Genomic DNA, 19826 nt, shown 5'->3' on the forward strand with positions numbered 1-19826 from the left:
CTATAACATTATAATAGATGTCACATATCCTATAATATTATAATAGATGTCACATTTGGGTACTGATCTCCTCAAAAAATAGACAAATTTATAAATTACACGAGTTTTAATTTGTAATTATTAAATTAAAATAGAGATGGGAAAAAAGTAAAAGAGGGGGAAAATGTGATGGAAGAAGTGTTAGCGGATTATGGACTCCATACTATAAAAGAATGTAGGAGTATTATTTGTTGAATACTCTCTGTATATATAGGACGGAAGGAAAGATGTGTGTAAAGTAGAGAAAATACATATATTTATGCTAATGTGAGATAGAATTTTTTCAAAAAGAAAAAAAACAAAACTAAAAGGGAGCATAGAGCTCATTGACGCTGCAAGGATGAAGAAGGGTCTTCATGTAGATGAAAAGGTTCCAACATAGAACCCATTTTGAGAATGATATTGTTTCCCTATAGCGTCATCCATCGTTTACTGGATTTAAATCTCAGACTCAAAACACAGTGAAATTAAAAGTTGAATGATGTAAATAGTTTCATATTTGAAAACCACATTTAGTTTTTACTTATTAAGCTACAACTCAAGCCTTAGGCATCCAGAGTATCACATGAAACATGAAAAAAAATGTAGTTTTTACTTAGCTACAACTCAAGCCTTCAGCATCTAGAATACGCACATAAAATACGACATGTAGTTTTTGCTTAAGTCGATAATAGCTCAATTACTGATGCACGCACAGGCCTAGCAACTACCTCAACCAGAGTTGATCTCAATGCTTAAAAACATTTGCGATGGATGACAGATGGCCCGTGCTCGTCATAATCAGCCTTGGTCAGATGCTGGTTCTGAGGGAACACCACTTTGGCTAGTATGGCTCCTCCCACCCATGCTGAGTGTCTTGTCACATTATCCGGCATGTATTCTGGCGCCTGTGTAATAAGACACAATTAGATGTGCTGTGCATAAAAAAACGTTCAACTGTATGCACCCCGAATGGTAGGCTCTGCTATAGTTAGTAGTGGATTATACCTTCACCAGACAAGGACGGATAGCAGAGGAGGAGAGAGCAGCTTCCTTCTGAAACCTATCCTCGAAACCTACAACCGAAGGGATAAAACATCAAGGCATTTCCTTTAGCTTTATATAGGAGACATAATATAAAGTTAACAATGATAACTTAAGAAAGCAATCATCACATCTCACCAGTCATACAGGCAGTTCCACCACACAGCACAGTATTTTCCAGCAGTTGGCGGTGATTCTCAGTTGACACAGTTGAGATACAACGAACAAGCTGCTCAGCTATTCCATGAGCCTCTAAACCTAAAATTGATGGTTGGAATAAGGCCTCACCAACAGTATACCGTTCTTTTCCAATTTTTATCACCTGAATTAGATAGCATTAGAACATCAAACCAAAGTCTGTAAACAATCGGAATCTAAAGAAATGTGTGATATGCAAAGGGATTCTCTCTCATTTCACCAGCAGATAGAAATACATATAACCTGTCCATCAGGCAGAGTGTGTTGCTCCTCAGGGCATCCCTGCTGGAACCTTCTATAAGCAGCCTCGTCCTCAGCACAGCAGGAATATTGCTCCTTCAACTTTTCCACGTCAGAGATGCTTAAGTTCACATGTGGATTGGACGTACGGAGTTCTTGAGCAAATAAGTTGGTCAAATCCAAACCACCTATTTCAAATCTTCTAGATGATATATGTTGAACAGCACCTTCTATTACTGATGCAATATCTGAAAATTTTGAGAAAATAAACCATTTGTTAACAGAACTTGTACCAGAGACAAACTATACTACTGGCCTAGGTCAAGTCCTTCGGCAGTCAAAAGGAACACTTGATACAGATAGAGTTGACGACAAACAATGAAGAATAAGCAGAACACCTCAAACTTGAGCTAATCGAAGCTACCTACAAGTCAAAACATACAGGTTGCCAAAACAAAAATGGCTGATAAAGTCATATGAGTAAAAACAGAGGAGACCACTCCATTATCATTATTGAGTTAAAAATTGGTCCATATGAGTAAAAGAAAAAGCTGAGAGAACACATCTAGAGCCGAGAGACAAAGTTTCGCAAATAAGGTAAAATTCCTTTTTTTCTTTATTTTTTTCCCAATGTTTTATGAGGAATGGCAGCATATTAACGGTTAATAGTTCCACAAGACTTTGCAATTAACTTTTTTGTATCTAACTAAACATTGTTTAACCGTAGAAAGAAAGAACAAGACATCCAGATGATTTGCCACTTACTAAATTTAGATATATGTTTGAGTTCAAATAAATAAACTACCACTACTACATAATTAATGGGTTAAGATCAAGCTCATACAGTAGTTCAGGCCAATAAATGTCTACATGTCATCTTCACATCAGCAGTTCAAGAAAGGAAAATCAGAAACAGCAGGTTCAGCAACACATACCCATTTTTCCATGTCCGATATCAACTGTGCATCCTGAAATGCGGCCTAAAGCATAAAGTGATAGCACTGCTTGCTCAGATGCAAAAAAGCCTGAGATGTTGAACTTTTCAAACATCAATTGTACCAATTGCTCTCTAACTGCCTGTTTCACAATATATGACGTTGACAGATCAGAGAAGTGTTTAAACAATATATATTCCCATGTCACATGATTTGAATGCTACATTAGCATCCTATAGTTTTGAAATTTAATTTATTTAAAGGTCAATAACACGTCCATTACCAGCACTTTATAGAACAACACATATCTGAGAAGGCCAGGAACAAATGAAAGATATAAATTTGACAAAGAGAAGACTTTGACTAAACCAACCTTTGGAGTTGCCAGTGGATCTGTAAACAAAATTTGGCCTTCATTACCAATCTCCCAGCCAAGACCAGTATATAACACATGGCTTAGTAAATCTTCCATGGCATCCCAATCTCTGATAAAGCCTCGGACAACTGGATCAATAGTCACACTTTCGAGGGAGGAAGAATCGGTGAAGGATTCATCTGCTGGTACACGTTGCATTTGTGTTGGAATTACCTAAAATGAGGAGGGGACATTGTAAATAAAGTATGTAAGAGAAAATGGCATAAATGAAAGAAATCATCATAGTTAAGTGTAGACAAGTGCTAAAAAAGGGTATGGAGCACTGAAAATGGTGAACAACATATATCCAATATAATAAGTAAATCACTAAGAAATGTATAAAAGATTAAGAATTTACTAGGTGCAACATTAATATAGACTGGGCCATTCACAAAAACTAAATAACTGAAGCACATTTTTGCAACAGAAAAGGAGCACAAGTTTCAATTGAAGGGAAAACTAAATAACTGAAACATAATAAACATTGATAACTTGAACAAATGATGAAGGACCACAAAATTTCTTCAAATCCAATTTGGGAATCTTAGTTTGTTTCCTTAATTGATCACTGAATAGTCAAGAAGCTCAAGCAATTAAAACTGAAATGGATCCATCACTGATCTTGGTATCAGTTTTCAATTTCGTTTAGTCTGCATTTTTTCTAACGCATAATGATTCCAAAATGAAACTCAAACATTAAAACCCTTAGGCATTAAATCCAGTTTAAACCCCTAGCCGGTACCAAATTCAGACCCGTAATTTCAACACATTCATTTGCAGCATTCTGAGATCAAAGGTAAGGGTTTCACCAAATTTTTCTCGCAAATCGCGATCTCACCTGGATCACCTTAAAGGCTTCCCAATAAAATCATTATTTCCCTAAATCATAAAAGAAATATTACCTCAGGGTCACATTCAGGAAGGGCATGATTATATTTGAAAAGTTTAGAACCAGCGTCAACCACAGCTGGTTCCATGCTCCAAATTGAGTTCCAGAGGAACCGCGACAGCCCAATGGTGGATGATGAATTGAGATAGAGAAATTGGAGGAGAAAAGTTGAAATGTAGGGCAACTAAAACTAAGCCGATGTTCATTTATAGGACAGGGGAAAAGGTGGTGAAGATGCTCATTTATTCCATGGTACTAAAGCTGACGTGTGAGCGATAAAAGTCAATAATGACCCTCGGAGAGCATCTTGACATCCCTTTAAAACATTAAAAATTACTGCTAAATATTAAAAGTAGAATCTAGGTTAGCATAATAGAGTTCTCTAAGACAGCACAAATTAGAATTACAACTCAGCTTCTTAAATCTGCCATAAATAAATTGCTTCCAAGTATAGCTCCTCCTCATTATGGAAAGATTATTTCCTATTGGGGCTGATGTACCTGTTTCTTAAATCTTCATATTTTCCAATCAAACCGATTCAATAACAATTGGCAGAGGATCAAACTAAAGATGGAAATGCTTATCTTTAAATGCCTTTCTAATCAATGTCACGTGGACAACCTATTATCGTATAAGGAGTCCTTGATGTAGATGCTCAAAAAGAAATGAGTTGAGAATCATCATTTCACTCAAATAAGAAAGGGCGGGCGCTCTTGCCTTCAATAGCATGAGTTGAACCCTAGGTAACTGACACTAATAAACTATATGTGACATAAATGGAAAGTCTAAAAGGAAACAATATCCCTTCAAAGCTTTTAACACAAATCCCTTGAGTTATTCAGAATTAAGCCAATCTGCACATAAGTCATTATTTCATTCTTCTATCCGCACTCAATCAGAGAATAAGAAAAGAAATTTCAAGTTTAATATCCATGTGCCTCTCTGGCACAGAGCAACCAGAAACATCTTATTATTGATCATTTATGATGAACTGAACTGTGACAGAAATGGAACTTATAACTTTGCGCTCTAAATAGCACTACCACTGATACTATATACCATAAATTTTAGAATATTTTTAGGATCAGCATTATGTTGAGAGGTCAGATGAGCCTATAGACTACAATAGCTACAAAAAAAATGAACTTCATTGCAGTCATACCATTCGACTGCATAACTACAATGCATCCATGTGCTTGAGGATTGCATGGAAGGATCACAGTTAGGGTCACAAATACTAGCTATTTTTTCATTCCTGAATAATGCAGTATGAGGATGACTAAAAATTTCCTAATTAAACTAAAACTGAAGGCCGGAGGGAGTAATACTTGAGCCTCCTTCCGATGTTGTAACTCAAGGCTTTTGCAGAGATAGGGTTAAACAGGACAATCGACGTTCTTTTGTCAAGTAAAAAGGGGCGTAAATAAATCAAACCAGCTCAAACTCAAAAAAACTTCTCTGGATCCATCCATTGGATGATGCTCAGATAAAAATAGTTCTACAACACACAGCAATGAAGAAGAAAAAAGACGTAACCAAACACAATTACTGCTTCAAATTGATTTGAGAAAGAAGGGGTTAAGCATCCCAGTTTTGTAACAGTAAGGGTTTCACGTCTTCTTATACAGCAAAATTGGTCAATTTTTTACAGTGGAGCCATAGCAAAATGAAGAGTGCTTTGAGCAATAGAACGTAGGGCGGAGGTTAGTCCTTGACACCGAACATCAGAGGAGAAAAGGTGAGGCGAAATTGAAGTTACCATAGAAGGAGGCTGGTCGGGAACAGCAAAACCGGATTTGAGCATCTTAGTGCCAGCGTCAATCACGACGGCGTCCATATCTCCGGCGGCCAAATGTTAGGGTTTTAGAGTAGAGGAGGGAGCAAATGCATGCGATGCGTGAAGCTGAACGACGTCGTGCAACGCCGGTGTCGTCTCTATGTATAGGGAAGGGTATTGCAGAGTGAAGGAAGGAGCAAACTTGGAAATTGGGAATTGAAAATGTGAATCTGCTCATTAAATGGTCTCTGCACTGTTGCTTGCTTGGATTAATCAATTTACTAGTAGCTATTTTTTTTTTTTTGGGGGGTAATTTAATTTAATACTGTTACGATGTTTCAAAATAACCAGTCTTCACCCATAAAAAAAAAAAGGAAATTTATAGCTTAAGATTCTTATTTTAATACTCTTCTTCCGTTCCCAAAGAATATGAACTTTGGGCTTGACATGAGTTTTAATACAAAATTAGTAAAGTAAGAGAGAAAATAAATAAAGTATTATTAGTGAATAATTGATCACACCTCATTAAAAAGAAAAGAGTTCTAAAAGTAGAAAATGCATATTTTTGTAGGTCGAACTAAAAAGAAAAGAGTGCATATTCATGTGAGACGAAAAAAACAGAACATTTTATTCATTATCCTTCTATAATTTTTTAGTTTGTAAAGTCTTTGTATAGATATATTTTATTTTATGAACATTTTCTTAGAGCATGTTCAAAGTAAAATGTATAGAAAAAGAGCATCTCCAACAACGCAAGGTAAAAGAAAGAAGTTTATCATCTATTTATCTTAAAAGGTGATATAGTATTAGGAACGAAGCCAGGAAATTATAGTTGGAGGGGAAAAATATTAGTAACTTGTAAATAAATAAATATTAAAATAAAACAAAATATATAATATTATTAAATGTAAAGGTATAAGGTGGCGTGTTTCTTAGGGGAGGGGCAAATAAAATATTAACTTTTTAAATGTAAGGAGGAAAATAGGGTGAATTTACGTATATTAAGGTAATATAATATAAATGGCTACATAGTTATGAAAAATTGAGGTTGGGCATTTGCCCCTTCTCATTGTATACTAGATCGGTCCCTGAATAGTATATCCTTCCAAAAAATAACACATTCAAAAGGAAAAAAGTAAAGGTAAATCATTTTAAAAGAAATAAAATAATAGTACAAAATGCATTAAAAAAATATAAAATGTAATATCTTCTCAAATACATTCCCCTTTGAAGAATGATTTTTCATGAAAAGAAGACAAATATGGAGATTTTACTCTCCATTGATTTAGAAGTAAAAATTAAATGAGAAAATGCATAGTACCTTATCAAATACCTTTCCCTTTAGAGCATGATTTTTCATAAAAAGAAGTCAAAAAATATGACAATTATAAGACTTTACCTCTCCCCTTTGATTAAATCTTTAACTAGTGGACTTCAAAATTTAATTAATTTTTCTTCTGTCACGGAGTATTTATTTTTCTTTTTTTCTTATTTATTTTAAAATTATTCCAGTTGAAATATTAACTCAAAAATTATTAAAATAAATAAAAATATTTATAAGTTGATATCAAAGAAAAAAGTAAATAAATTTAACTAACTCAAGAAAAGATATTTCAATTGTGAAGTCCTTTATAAAAAATCCAATCAAATTAAAAATTAAAAATTTAAAAATCTCTTAAATAAAAACAAAATATATTAATACAAAGATTTAATGAATACAATATTTATAGAATGACCTAATGAAACAAAATATATTAGTATAAGGATCTTTGTTTTGTCAAAAATAAACTTAATTATAATAGTAAAATTTCATACAAGACAAAAAAAAAATATATATTATAAATGAAAACAGAGACCCGTTTCATTCAAGAGAAAAACTTCTTATAAATAAATAAAAAGCACTTCCTCTTTCCGTGAAAAAACATGTCTCATTTTATTATTTTGAGATGTCCGTGATTTAAAATTCCGTTTATATTTTTCAATTTAGGTAAGTGGCCCAAACTATTATACTAAATCATTATATTCACAAAATCAATATGTAAAAGTGGAGTTTCCATTCAACTAACTCATTTCTCTATTTTTGCTCACAAAATCACACAATTTCTTAATACTCGTATCGAATCAAAATGATACTCCCTCCGTCCCACGTTACCTGATGTATTTCTTTTCAGCACGAGGATTTAAGAAAGTTGTGTTTAGTGAGTTAAATAAAGTAAAATATAACAGATGAGAAAATAAAGTTAGTGACAGAAGAGAAAGTAAAAAAAAGGATAAAGTATATATGATTAGATATTCTGTTGAGACAACCCTAAATAGAATACAACTCAAGTAACTTGGAACAGAGGGAGTACTACTTTAAACTACGAATAGAAGAAGTATATACATATAAATTTGCATATGCACAGATCATGTATGGTGAAGTACTCCCTCCATTCGTCATTAGGAGTCTCATTTTCTTAGCGGCACGGTTTTAAGAAATGTTAAGAAAAATGGATGGAAAAAGATTAGTGTAATATGCGTCCCACTTAGTTTTAAATGAAATGTGAGTGGAATGGTTAATGGGATGTGAAACCTTATTACTATTTATAATAAAAATAAATCGGAACTCTTATACACGGATAAACTAAAAAACATACAAAACAGGTCATCATTGGCTTATTTGTACTCTTTAAATGTTTGTATTATTTAACCAAATTAAGATCAAAGTTCATATAGTATTTACTCACTTGAATAAAATTCGTATGTGTAACCCATACTTCTAAAATATAGAGAATTGAATAGTACTGGAGAAACCTCCACTGAAGGAGGATGGGGAAAATGTAGAAACCGTCAATCACGGGAGAATGAAGAGAGAAGGAGAAATATCTTTATTGACTACACTATGAAAGAGTTGACTACAATTTATAAAATGCCTTATATATAGGTTGGAAATAAAGGCTAAACTAAAACCTAATTACAATTTATTTTCCGATTCTAATACATACTTCCTATTTTCGTCCCAAATAGAATAAAATTTTGTTCTTCATTTTATTCTTCTTATTTTGGTCCCAAACAGAAGTATGGATTGCATATACGAATTTTATTCAAGTGACTAAATACTATGTGAACTTTGATCCTAATTTGGTTAAGTAATACACACACATAAGAGTACAGATAAGGTAGTGATGACCTGCGTTTTGTATGTTTACATTACCATTGTTGGGTAAAGTAAAGAATGCAGTAGGTGATGTATCATTCGATCTTGTGGAAAAGAACCGAATTCATGATTTTCAATATTTCTAAACACATGTTTTGTAATTTTGAAATAGGCAAGCACCAAATTTGTGATATCAAATCAAGCTAAATGGACAAATACACCCCTCAAGGGCTGAAGAGTAAAATAGTTAAATCGAAACTAAATTCTGGATTTATGGAGCTTTTTGACTAAAATTGTGATTTTATAAATATTTAGTACTAAAAAGGTGCAAACCCCATTTTTTAGATACTAGTTTTGTAAGCGTTTGATATCATAGTTAACCTATTATGTGATTTATGGGCCCGTTTGATAAGTTAGTCGGGCCTAGATATAGACACTAATACGACTATTTCTAAGCGTTTGATATCATAGTTAACCAATTATGTCAGCCCGTGTTTTTTTCTATGGCTCATCCGAGCCCGCAAATTTTATGTATCTCACAAATTTGGTCGGATAGTATTCCTATCTCATTTATTTACCAAGAAAAAAAAATTATGTTTCATATCCTGCATCAATCTTCCACTGACGAACCCTTCTCCCCTATTTCTTCCCCTTCATGTCGCCTAATTTCGTACCACCAGCAACCCCACCCCTTCCTCTATCATGGCGTCTGTCCGGATTCTGCAGGGCGACATTAATCACGGCGTTAGCGTTTTCAATCTCGGCGAATTGGTTACCCTTCAATTTTTTGAGTGTGTTTCACTAGTAGACGCCGATTCATTACCTAGCTTTCCTGTGCTTGACTGATTGATCTCACATAGAGTGTGAAGTGTGATTCACTCTGTTGTCGTCGAAATTTGGGGTGGGTTTCTCCTTGATTTCTACAATTAGATGAATATAGGTTATAGAATATGCAAAGATGATATTGTGATTTTTCAATTTTTCTTTTTAATTTTCTCTATTTGAAAGTTCAACCAATTTTTCATTTTGAATCTGTAAGGCAATAATGATCCTTTGGTTGATCTGGGCTTATTTGATTTTCCATAAATTTTGCTTGAATTGGTGGATGATACAGTATGTACTTTTGTTGAAATGATTCCAAATTCTCAATTTTTGGGGTGGAATTGCTTTGTTCTTCGTGAAATATAGGTGTTTTATATCAAAGTTAATTAATTGGAGTATTACTTAATTTGATTTATTAATACAAAATCTAGATAATTTCTTGTCTACCAAACAACAACGAAAAAACCTTCATCTGAGTTTATCTTGACACAAAACCCGCATTTCTTATCTTATTTTACAAATCTTGTTATATCCCATCTTTCTTATCAAACGAACACTTTAAAAGATATTCCCTCAATCCTACTGCACTTTAAAGCATTTATTATTGCATAGAGATTAAGGAAAGAGTGTTAGTTAAGTAGAGTGATAAAGTAGAAGAAAAAACACATTAAATAAATGAAGATAGAATAAAGCATGAGCGAGAATAACGTAGATAAATGTAAGAAAAATAAAGCAAGAGAAAGAATAAAATAAATAATTGAATAGAGAATAAAGTAGCCCGCACTCTTTTAAGGCACAAACATTTAAAAAAATGTTATTTTGCTGTTGGGATTGTACTGTGCTTGAAATTTAAAGTGTTGATTTACAATTGAAAGATGGAGTTATATCGAAAATTTTGAAATCTATGTAGTGAATATGCTCTAAGAATAAAGTTTTTTAAAGTGGTTTAAGTATAACAAATATTCATGTACAGGCAAATAACCTCACTCTCTCTCTACATAATGGATAGGAGTCTCTACATCTGCATCAATTGCGTTAAATTCTTCCTCTATCTGTATTGCGAGAGCCTTTCATCTTGGAAATGCATCCCTTTTTTATCACATGAAGTCTTGATTGATGGACTTTGTGCTAAAACTATTTCTCCACTAGTTTCTGAATGCTTTGATGTATCATCTTTTTCCTTAGCAAAAAAGGCTCTACCAAGATCATGAAGCTTTTCCTTGATCGAACCCGAGGAGGCTAATATTTGCTGATTCTGATAAAGGAATGTGGAGAAGAATATAGCTAGAGCTGTTGATGATGACACCCCTACAATGAGAAAAGGACCAGTAAAATGATCCAAATCAAGGCTTTCTAAGCCATCACCATAGCGGCCTTCTGGTCCAAGCCATCGTCTTGCAATCGTATCGATCTTCCCATCTTCTTTAAGCCTCAATATTGCGGTTGAAAAATCGGACACTAGTGGTGAACCCTTTCTAAATGCCTGTCACGAGTAAGTAACATCTTAGTTTTATTATTTCGATGAAAATGAGACGAAGTGCTAAGAAAAGCTACTTACAAATCCGAAACTGGAAGTCCTTATGTATTTCTGATCAATCATGGTATACATGCTAAGGAAGAGCCTGAGGTAAGGAATTTCATCAACGATTGCAGCTACTCCTCCGTTTCTGGTACCTTGGGAGAGGCCCTTGTCATATTCCTCGAACGAGCTATATGATCTGATGTTGTAATCGCCCAATATTACACTGTTGGAAAATCCAGTGATTAGGGAGCCAGTTTGGAAGCCGACGTATTCTCCCTTCATTATCATGTATGTGGACTTGAACTGTTGCATTGTTAACATGGATGCCAAGTTTGCAGTGTAACTCGACGTCAAATCCAGCACCACAAACACCCATACAATCACCACAAATCTTGTTAAGTTGCTCTTCACTTTCTCCCCTGGCATAACAATTCATACTAGTTAAGACAGAACAAGAATGAGGTCTCTAAAGAGTAGATACTAATAAGGTATCACGAATTATCGACTTACTATGTGCATAAACAAGTGTTGAGAAAGAGAACCAGAAGATCATCCCAACTTGCTTGCTAGGCGGACCTTGGAAATGTTTATTTACACGATGCTCAAGAACCCACACGACACATCCGATGAAGATGAAAAATGCCCCAATGGTTAGCCATAGGCCGGCTGTTAGAGGTTTCATGAATATCCAAGCATTCTTCCTCTCGACATCCTTGATTGGGACAACAGTGGCAACACCGGATTCTATGTAAGGGAAGGCAAAATCGACGTACTTTGATCTGTTAGCTAAAATGGTCACATCTCCAACAACAGCGTCGTATTTCTGTTATTGGCATAAGAATTAGTACTTCAATAACAAGTGATCAATGGAAAAGAATATGACAAAATAATGCTTAGTTTGTTTTGGCTTACATCAAGATATATTTGATACACAAGATCGTCGTAATATTCAGTACTCCGGCCATCTGTGGTTGGAAAAGGAATATACTCAAATATAACAGCATACGGCATTGATCTGATGACTTCCTCAAAAATATCGATGCAAAAACCACTTGCCTCGACAACATTAGTTTCTTGATTCCACGCAACCTTGACAAATTCATTGAATCCGTCTTTGACAGGAACTCCAACTCTCAACTTCTTCCCACTTGTTGGAATCTCCCAACCTTTAGGCACATTGCTTGTTTGTCCTGGCCACAAGATGCCTCGAAGATTTACCTTTCTTGTGGAGTAAACTGGCTTATCACCATTTAACTTTAGTTCCTTTGAAATCCCATACTTCTCAGTCCAAAATCCAACAGTGTTGTCTCCTTTCCCAATTACATTCACTATCTCAAATGCAGACGATTGCAACTGACCATTAGTTATATTGAAATCGCAGCTCAACCCTTTGGAGGTGAAGTTTCTAAGAATAGAAGCAAGTGCTAAATTTCCTCTGTTAGCTCGTTGGTTCGGAAGTCCAACTCGTTCAATTGCTTCTGCTAAAGCTGAGGTGTCGTCATATGCCCACAGTCCAAAAACATTGAGTTCTGCTCTCTCAATATTTGGATTCTCTTCACGAAACCTCTTACTCCATCTCTTAGCGAATCTTATAACCTCCTCGGATCTTGGAACCAAGGCCTTCACACCGAGTACACCCTGCATCGCTTCAGTAGTGACCGAATCCACACAACTCAGTAAACTGGTTAATGGATCAGAAATCAACCAAGCATACCCCTCCGTCATCATCCCAACTTCTTTTGCCATTTGGAAGAAGCGAGACGCAATGTCTGGCGGCATATGCACATTCAAGACCTTCGTCTGCATCTCCTTCAAGTTAAAGAGTTGTTGAAGAACTTGATCATCATTAGCATAAGGAGGGATAAAACTCAGATTTGAGATAACAACATTGCTTTGTAGTAGATTTACAGTTAAATAAGGTAACAATCCACTCCCATAAATGGTATTTTCATAGACAAGCACAACTTCCTTCCAACCAAAAGCTTTTACAACTGCTGCAATTGCTTTAGCTTGAGAAGAAGAGCACCATGCTGATCTAATGAAGTATGGCGTTTCCTTAAGGGGCAGAGCCGGGCTCGTTGCTGGAGATATAATCGGAACTCTCTCTCTGTCACCGATATCAATCACAAAGTCTGCTTGAATGGACTTTTGTGGGCCAAGGGTTTCTATAGCTGCAAAAAACTAATCAAAATTAGTCCTTTTTTTTTTTCTTATTCAAACACAAGTTGAATAGCAGCAAATTTACCAGCAGAAGCTGCACCAACAACATCACCCCTCGAATCCCTGAAATGAGGCACAATCATGGTGGTATGGCTGTGGTTGGCGTTTCTATCTTCGATCGCCATGGATATGCAAGTCATGTACATCTTTCCGAGAGTCGTATCGAGATCAAGAATCACTCCTACATCAGCCTTTGCATTCCCACGATTGAACTGATCAACACAAAAGCTCATCAATACAAGAATAGCACAGCAACACAATCTTGAATTCTACATTTGAAAGATCCAAAATTTAAGAAGAATTCTACACTAGGTGATATATATATATAACCTTGACAAATAATATTAACCACACACAACACATATTGGAACACCTGTGCAATTTGCAGTCTTTCCAGAAAGAGAAATGTTTCTAATCTTCTAAAGTTTGACAATTATTTGTAAAGCTGACAACCATATTTCCCTCCATTCAAAATAAATAATTCTTTTATGATATTTTGATACGTCTATAAAAATTAATTGGAAAAAAGGATTAAATTTGATATTTAGAATTAAATTCATTGACGTTGATGCATGTGAAAATTTCAGAATAAGGGATTTTTGCTTTTTCCTCATTTTTCTCTTCCTTTTTTTCATTATCCACATAAAATTTATACCCCAATTCTTTAATTCTTCTACCTATCAGACAAACATGATGAACAAGGGAAAGGGAATAGGGTATTAAACAAATTAGGATGCACGCGAAAAGCAAACATTGCATATAGAGCTCATTTCATAACGATGACTTTCACTCTGCTCGTGTCAATTACCAAGTATATGATCATAAACATTTTCTCTTGTGTCTTTATCTTATAAAACTGCTCATGACTTTCAGATAAAAGCAGATTCGAACTGCTTTTGCAATTGTTTCATTGCGGGTTGCAGGTTAATTAACAATTTAACATAATTACATAACATATTTTGTTTGAAACTAATCAGCCGGATATTGGCAATCAAGCAATCCATACTTGTACAATTCAAACCAAATCTAAGTTTTTAATTTACCAGCCATCTCCACCTCCGGGAATATGCAAAAAAAAAAAAATGGGGTTTAAAGAATTTTAGAAGCATTTTATTTTGTCTATACGAGGGTAATTTGGCCAACTGATAAATGTTGTGAGAGAAATAATATAGAAAAAGAAGAGAAAGAAAAGAAAAAATTCTTTATTCTGAAAAATTCGCATGTCTCGGTCCCATATTCTGAAAGGTCAGCGAATTTAATCCCTTTTTCCGAAATCTCACTCCTTCCCTCCATAAAAAATAGACAAATTTTACCATTTTTGGTCGTCCACCAAAATTAGACTATTTTTTAAATATAGAAGGTTTTAAACAATTAACTACTACTCCCTTCATCCCATAGAAATAAGGACATTTTCCATTTTGGGACGTCCCATAAAAATATTTCATTCTATTTTTGGTAACTTATTCCTCTCTAATAAGGTGGACCACATTCTCCACTAACAATACTGTAATTACTTTTTTTTGTCTCTCTCTTACTTTACCAATTATCCATTAATTATCGTGCTATTCTAAATGTCCATTACTTTTTAGGTTGTCCTGTGACACATTTCCTTTTTATGGCAAAAAAAAAAAACACTCTATCTCTCTCTCTTACTTTATCTCTCTCCTGCTTCTTCTCTTTATTTTTTTCTCACTTTACTTTATTCTCTCTTTATTTAACCACTAAACATCACTATCGGAAAATCTGTGCCTAAACGAAATATGTCACATGTAATGGGACGAAGGGAGTATTAAAAAAATGCATCAAAACTATGAAAAATATACAAGTATTCGATACACATTAGTTATTTTCAAGTTTTAAAATCGATATACAAGATTAAAAGTATAAAAAATGGCCATTTACTACCTTTTTCTTATAATAAGAGATACATTTGGTGTATACACAAATTTTAAAGAATGTAAATAAAAGTGGGTTAAAAAGTGGACTAACTTATTCAATCTACTTATATAATTTTATGATAAAATGTTAGTAAAATAAGTAAGTGAAATATAAACGACTCTTTATTATGTGAAATGAATTAAAATGATAAAATGTAAATCTTTAGCCATTTGTAAGAAAGAAATCAAGTACTACTAGGACCTAGGTATCTTTGGGGGTAAAAATTTGGAAATCGACAAGGGGAATGATAACAAAAATAGCAGTGGTGTGTATACTATAAAACGCATTCGCTTCTCCGCCGCCCCGACCTTTGCTCCCGATATTGCGTCTCCCTCTTTCTGGTTTTCCCTCAATCCCCCTCAATTTCTTTTCTAACCCTAGCTCTATTTCGAAATTTTCTTAATTCACGTACATATCTCCGCTGTTGACCTCTTTTGCGGTTTGCGCAGTGTTGATCGAGATGGCCAGCGATGATAGCTCCGCCGCAACCCGCGTGGACGACCTGGTGAATGGATCCAGTGAATCTAGCGCTAGTAAAGTTGCAGCCGAAGAGGGTGAGGATAAAGTTGAAGACCTAACTCTCGATGAGCCCCAAGGTTATTACGCCGCCGCTTCCATTTTTCTTTCATAGCTTAGCTAGTGAGATTATGATGAAGATAAATTGCAATCAAAATAAGGTTTCTGCAAAAGTTCGGGTAGCAACAGGAAACCGTCTCTGATTTTTTGTTTTTCTTTCCATGCCAATTGAGTTGTTGCAGTAGTGTAATCAGTTGTGGCTGTTACTATTTGGATTAAATTCATTTGCTGATTGTAGCTACTTAACGTTCCCTCCTTTCCTGACTCTCACATTGGTATATGCATTTGAACATTATAGAAGCTGCTGCAAAGAAGAAGAAGAAGAAAAGTAAAAGCAAGTGAGATATATTTCTTTTTGCGCATTTCCCTCTTTTCATTTATTAGGTTTGAAAAATCAAATCATTTGGAGAATGTCTTATGATTCGCAGGAAGAAAAAAGGACCACCCCAACAAACTGATCCACCATCGATTCCTGTAGTCGACCTCTTTCCATCTGGCGAGTTCCCAGAGGGTGAAATTCAACAGTATAAGGACGAGTATGTCTAACTAAAAATACAGCATCATTCTAGTATATTAATTATGTGATGATTGCTATGTCTACCTAAATTCAACGACTTTTATCCCTCATTGAAGAAGGTATATCTTCACAGGTTTTTATTCCATGCCAAAAAATAGGATGAGATCTCATGGTACATAAAATGGATGTTAAAGAAAAGGGACTTATTGTATTGAAACATAAATAAGGGAAGTACAGCTAATTAGATATAGTAGACAGTCATGTATTTTCAGGAATAGCTGCTAATAGTTCTTGTCAATCAAGGGGTAACTTTTGGATAGAAAAGAGTTAATATCGGCCTATACTGATGTCATAGTCAATCTTGATGATTCTTGAGAACCCTTGTCGGTGAAAGATTTATGTGTGTTATCTTGGTGCCTTATTCTTTTGTTGTATTGCCCATTAGTAGCTTTAATTGTATATACATTGAGTTTTGACTTTTTTTGTGTTAAAAATAAAGATCATAAAGGCATAACCCTTGCATTGCAAAGGTGTAACAGTTGTTTAACATAGAGTAGGAGCTTTCACCATATCCTGGTGCATTGCATGTATCATTTACTATGTCATATCATCATGGTGGTGGATAGGCAATTTGATTTCCACGTATCATATAAACACAATTATGGAGTATATGCTAAAGTGTCATTACTTACTTATTCAAACCAATTAACTGTATGCTAAACCTGTATAAGAGTATCTGCACAAAAATGAAAAAACTATCTAGATTGATATTTTCTTACTATAAACTCAAAGGAATCTCATTGGCTAATGGTTCAATGTAGTAATTTGTGGAGAACTACTTCTGAGGAAAAGAGAGAACTGGAGCGACTAGAGAAACCAATTTATAATTCAGTTCGCCAAGCAGCCGAAGTCCATCGTCAGGTAGCTTTGAACTTTATATGAGCATGTATGTTAAAAACTTGGCTTAGATGTGTTTATCAACTTCCAAGTTTCTAAGTTTGTGATCCTTTGTAGGTCCGGAAATACATTAGGCAAATCGTGAAACCTGGAATGTTAATGACTGATCTGTGTGAGACCTTGGAGAACACAGTTCGTAAATTGATATCTGAAAATGGTTTACAAGCTGGCATTGCATTCCCCACTGGATGCTCATTGAACTCGTAAGGATTGATTTCAAATGAGGTTCTTTCATCCTTTTTAGTTCAGCTATCACTGGTCTGAGTCTTAGTGCTATTTTTTATGATGAATTCATTCAGCCTACTTTTATTGCAGGGTTGCTGCCCATTGGACTCCAAATTCGGGGGACAAAACTCTGCTTCAGTATGATGATGTGATGAAACTTGATTTTGGAACTCACATTGATGGTAATTCAGATGTGGCTATTTGCTTTTAATGAAGCCTCCTTTTAACTCCTGTTTTATTGCGTATTTGACTTAAGTTTGATTTTTGCTCTGCTTTATTTCAGGGCGTATTGTGGACTGTGCATTTACCGTGGCATTCAACCCAATGTACAATCCACTGCTTGAGGCCACACGTGAAGCCACAAATACTGGTATCAAGGTGGGTTTCTGAAAATAAATCTTTATAAGTATGATTATATGATTGACGTTGTTAGAGAAAGTTTGGAGCTGCTGCTGATGTTTTTGTTTGTAAAAAATAGGAAGCTGGAATTGATGTGCGCTTGTGTGATGTTGGTGCTGCTATTCAAGAGGTCATGGAGTCGTATGAGGTTGAAATCAATGGAAAGACATTCCAGGGTATAATTTTAACTGACAAATAGATGTTCCAGCTCTCAATGTGCATTTGTCTCTGTGTTTAGTACTTTGGTATTCTTCACCATTCATGAAATTGGATCGCTGGATTGTGCTCTATATGCCTTTCTATGATTTCAAAAAATAAACAAATTAACAATTGTTTCTGCCCGATATCTGCTGCAGTTTTTGTATGAAATGAAACTATTTTGTGAACTGGATGTTTTGGGTGATTTGCAGTTAAAAGTATCAGAAATTTGAACGGGCACAGTATTGGGCAATATCAGATCCATGCAGGGAAATCTGTACCAATAGTAAAAGGAGGAGAGCAAACAAAAATGGAAGAGGGTGAATTTTATGCCATAGAGACTTTTGGATCCACAGGTAATGCCCTCTAGGAAGTTGTTTTTTTGTTGTTGAAAGAGTTATGTTGAATGTGGAAGTAAAATTACGCCTGCAGGGAAAGGACACGTGAGAGAAGACCTGGAGTGCAGCCATTACATGAAGAATTTCGATGCTGGCCACATTCCACTGCGGTTGCCTAGAGCAAAACAGCTCTTGGCAACTATCAATAAGAACTTTTCTACCTTGGCTTTCTGCAGACGTTATCTAGATCGCCTTGGGGAAACCAAGTATTTGATGGCACTGAAGAATTTATGCGATGCTGGCATTGTTCAGGTGAGTCTTGTGCACTTCCAGAGCTGACTAACATGTTGATCTTTATACCATTGTGTTTATGAACTGAATACTGAGAGAGGGTGTTTTTTTTGTTGATGAACTTTGGCAGCCATACCCTCCTCTTTGTGATGTCAAAGGCAGCTATGTTTCTCAATTTGAGCATACGATTTTGCTTCGTCCAACTTGTAAAGAAGTGGTATCAAGAGGTGATGACTACTGATGAAGACATTTGAAGAATCTACCTACTCCTTTAATTTAATATTACTTCTTGTCACGTGCTTGGATTTCTTATAAACTAGAGTCTATTGTGAATCATTTTCTTCTGTTGTTTTCTTTCCCTTAGAGAATGTTTGTATAATCTGTTCTGTGGCTTTTGCATCTCTACTCAGTACTCAGTATTAGGTTTTACTTAACCTCCCTGCCCAAGATCAGACTAAACGATATTGTAAACAAAATGAAGCTTTATTTGGATTTCATCGGAGAGAGTGTTGTCTGATAATGCTTACCAGAAAATAGGATGGACAGTTCCTCTTGCACGGAAAACATTTGCTGGAGGTCTCCAAGCAAGGATGTTGGAAAATTTGGACTGAGTCAATGAGCCCAAGATTCTACGAAAGGCTTGTTATCGAAGCAAAATAAATTGTTGAGATAAGGAAGGGGAGAGGCACCATCGTGTGTAAAGATGTATAGCTCTAATACCAGAAGCCAAAATCTTTCTGCATATTTGAGTTGCAAGTCGAACACCATATGGCTTGATAGCTTCTATGTCCATGGTTGATTCCATAATATCATGGTGTTATCGATACTGCAGAGGGGGGCATGTTGGTGTAGATGAGGTGCATCATGGTCTCAACGGAGACCATTCTGCATGCGGTTGGAGGGAGAGATCGGTGGTGCATCACCTTCATCTTGATCTCACCAAATCAATTCCATTCATACGTCAATATTATATATTCACTGCGTCCTCTGAAAATAGAAATTCTTTCATTATTTATTAGTATTCTAAAAATAAAAACTTTTCTTTCATGGAAATTTCTCTCTCTAACGAAGTGTGACCCATTTTCCACTAATACATTTTTCTTTCTATATCTCTTTTACTATATCCATTTTGTTTCAAATTTTTCTATTTTTGGGAGACTGAGGGAGTATC

General features: G+C 35.2%; 3 protein-coding genes across 3 annotated transcripts; 1 reads left to right on the forward strand and 2 right to left on the reverse strand.

The window, feature by feature from the left end:
- Positions 1 to 506: 506 nt before the first annotated feature.
- Positions 507 to 5757, reverse strand: LOC125208533 (actin-related protein 7-like). The gene is made up of 7 exons (XM_048108169.2): positions 5499 to 5757; positions 2809 to 3024; positions 2436 to 2577; positions 1504 to 1748; positions 1201 to 1384; positions 1027 to 1094; positions 507 to 926 (listed from the first exon to the last, which is right to left on the reverse strand). The coding sequence occupies exons 1-7, from the start codon at positions 5574 to 5576 to the stop codon at positions 774 to 776; spliced, it is 1086 nt and encodes a 361-aa protein (XP_047964126.1). The 5' UTR covers positions 5577 to 5757; the 3' UTR covers positions 507 to 773.
- Positions 5758 to 10472: 4715 nt separating this feature from the next.
- On the reverse strand, positions 10473 to 13482 carry LOC125206136 (glutamate receptor 2.7-like). Its single transcript, XM_048105429.2, has 5 exons — positions 13242 to 13482; positions 11909 to 13167; positions 11507 to 11819; positions 11033 to 11415; positions 10473 to 10957 (listed from the first exon to the last, which is right to left on the reverse strand). Exons 1-5 carry the CDS (start codon positions 13447 to 13449, stop codon positions 10523 to 10525), a joined length of 2598 nt encoding a protein of 865 aa, XP_047961386.1. The 5' UTR covers positions 13450 to 13482; the 3' UTR covers positions 10473 to 10522.
- A 1864-nt stretch (positions 13483 to 15346) lies between these two features.
- On the forward strand, positions 15347 to 19152 carry LOC125207290 (methionine aminopeptidase 2B-like). Its single transcript, XM_048106567.2, has 12 exons — positions 15347 to 15495; positions 15604 to 15750; positions 16029 to 16068; positions 16159 to 16266; positions 17069 to 17168; positions 17262 to 17407; positions 17520 to 17611; positions 17713 to 17807; positions 17908 to 18004; positions 18239 to 18382; positions 18459 to 18676; positions 18786 to 19152. The coding sequence occupies exons 2-12, from the start codon at positions 15615 to 15617 to the stop codon at positions 18894 to 18896; spliced, it is 1287 nt and encodes a 428-aa protein (XP_047962524.1). The 5' UTR covers positions 15347 to 15495; positions 15604 to 15614; the 3' UTR covers positions 18897 to 19152.
- Positions 19153 to 19826: the final 674 nt, after the last annotated feature.

This window comes from Salvia hispanica, chromosome 6 (assembly GCF_029641045.1).
Source record: "Salvia hispanica isolate PSC_SH4W2 chromosome 6, Shi_PSC_v1, whole genome shotgun sequence".
Lineage (NCBI taxonomy): Eukaryota > Viridiplantae > Streptophyta > Magnoliopsida > Lamiales > Lamiaceae > Salvia > Salvia hispanica.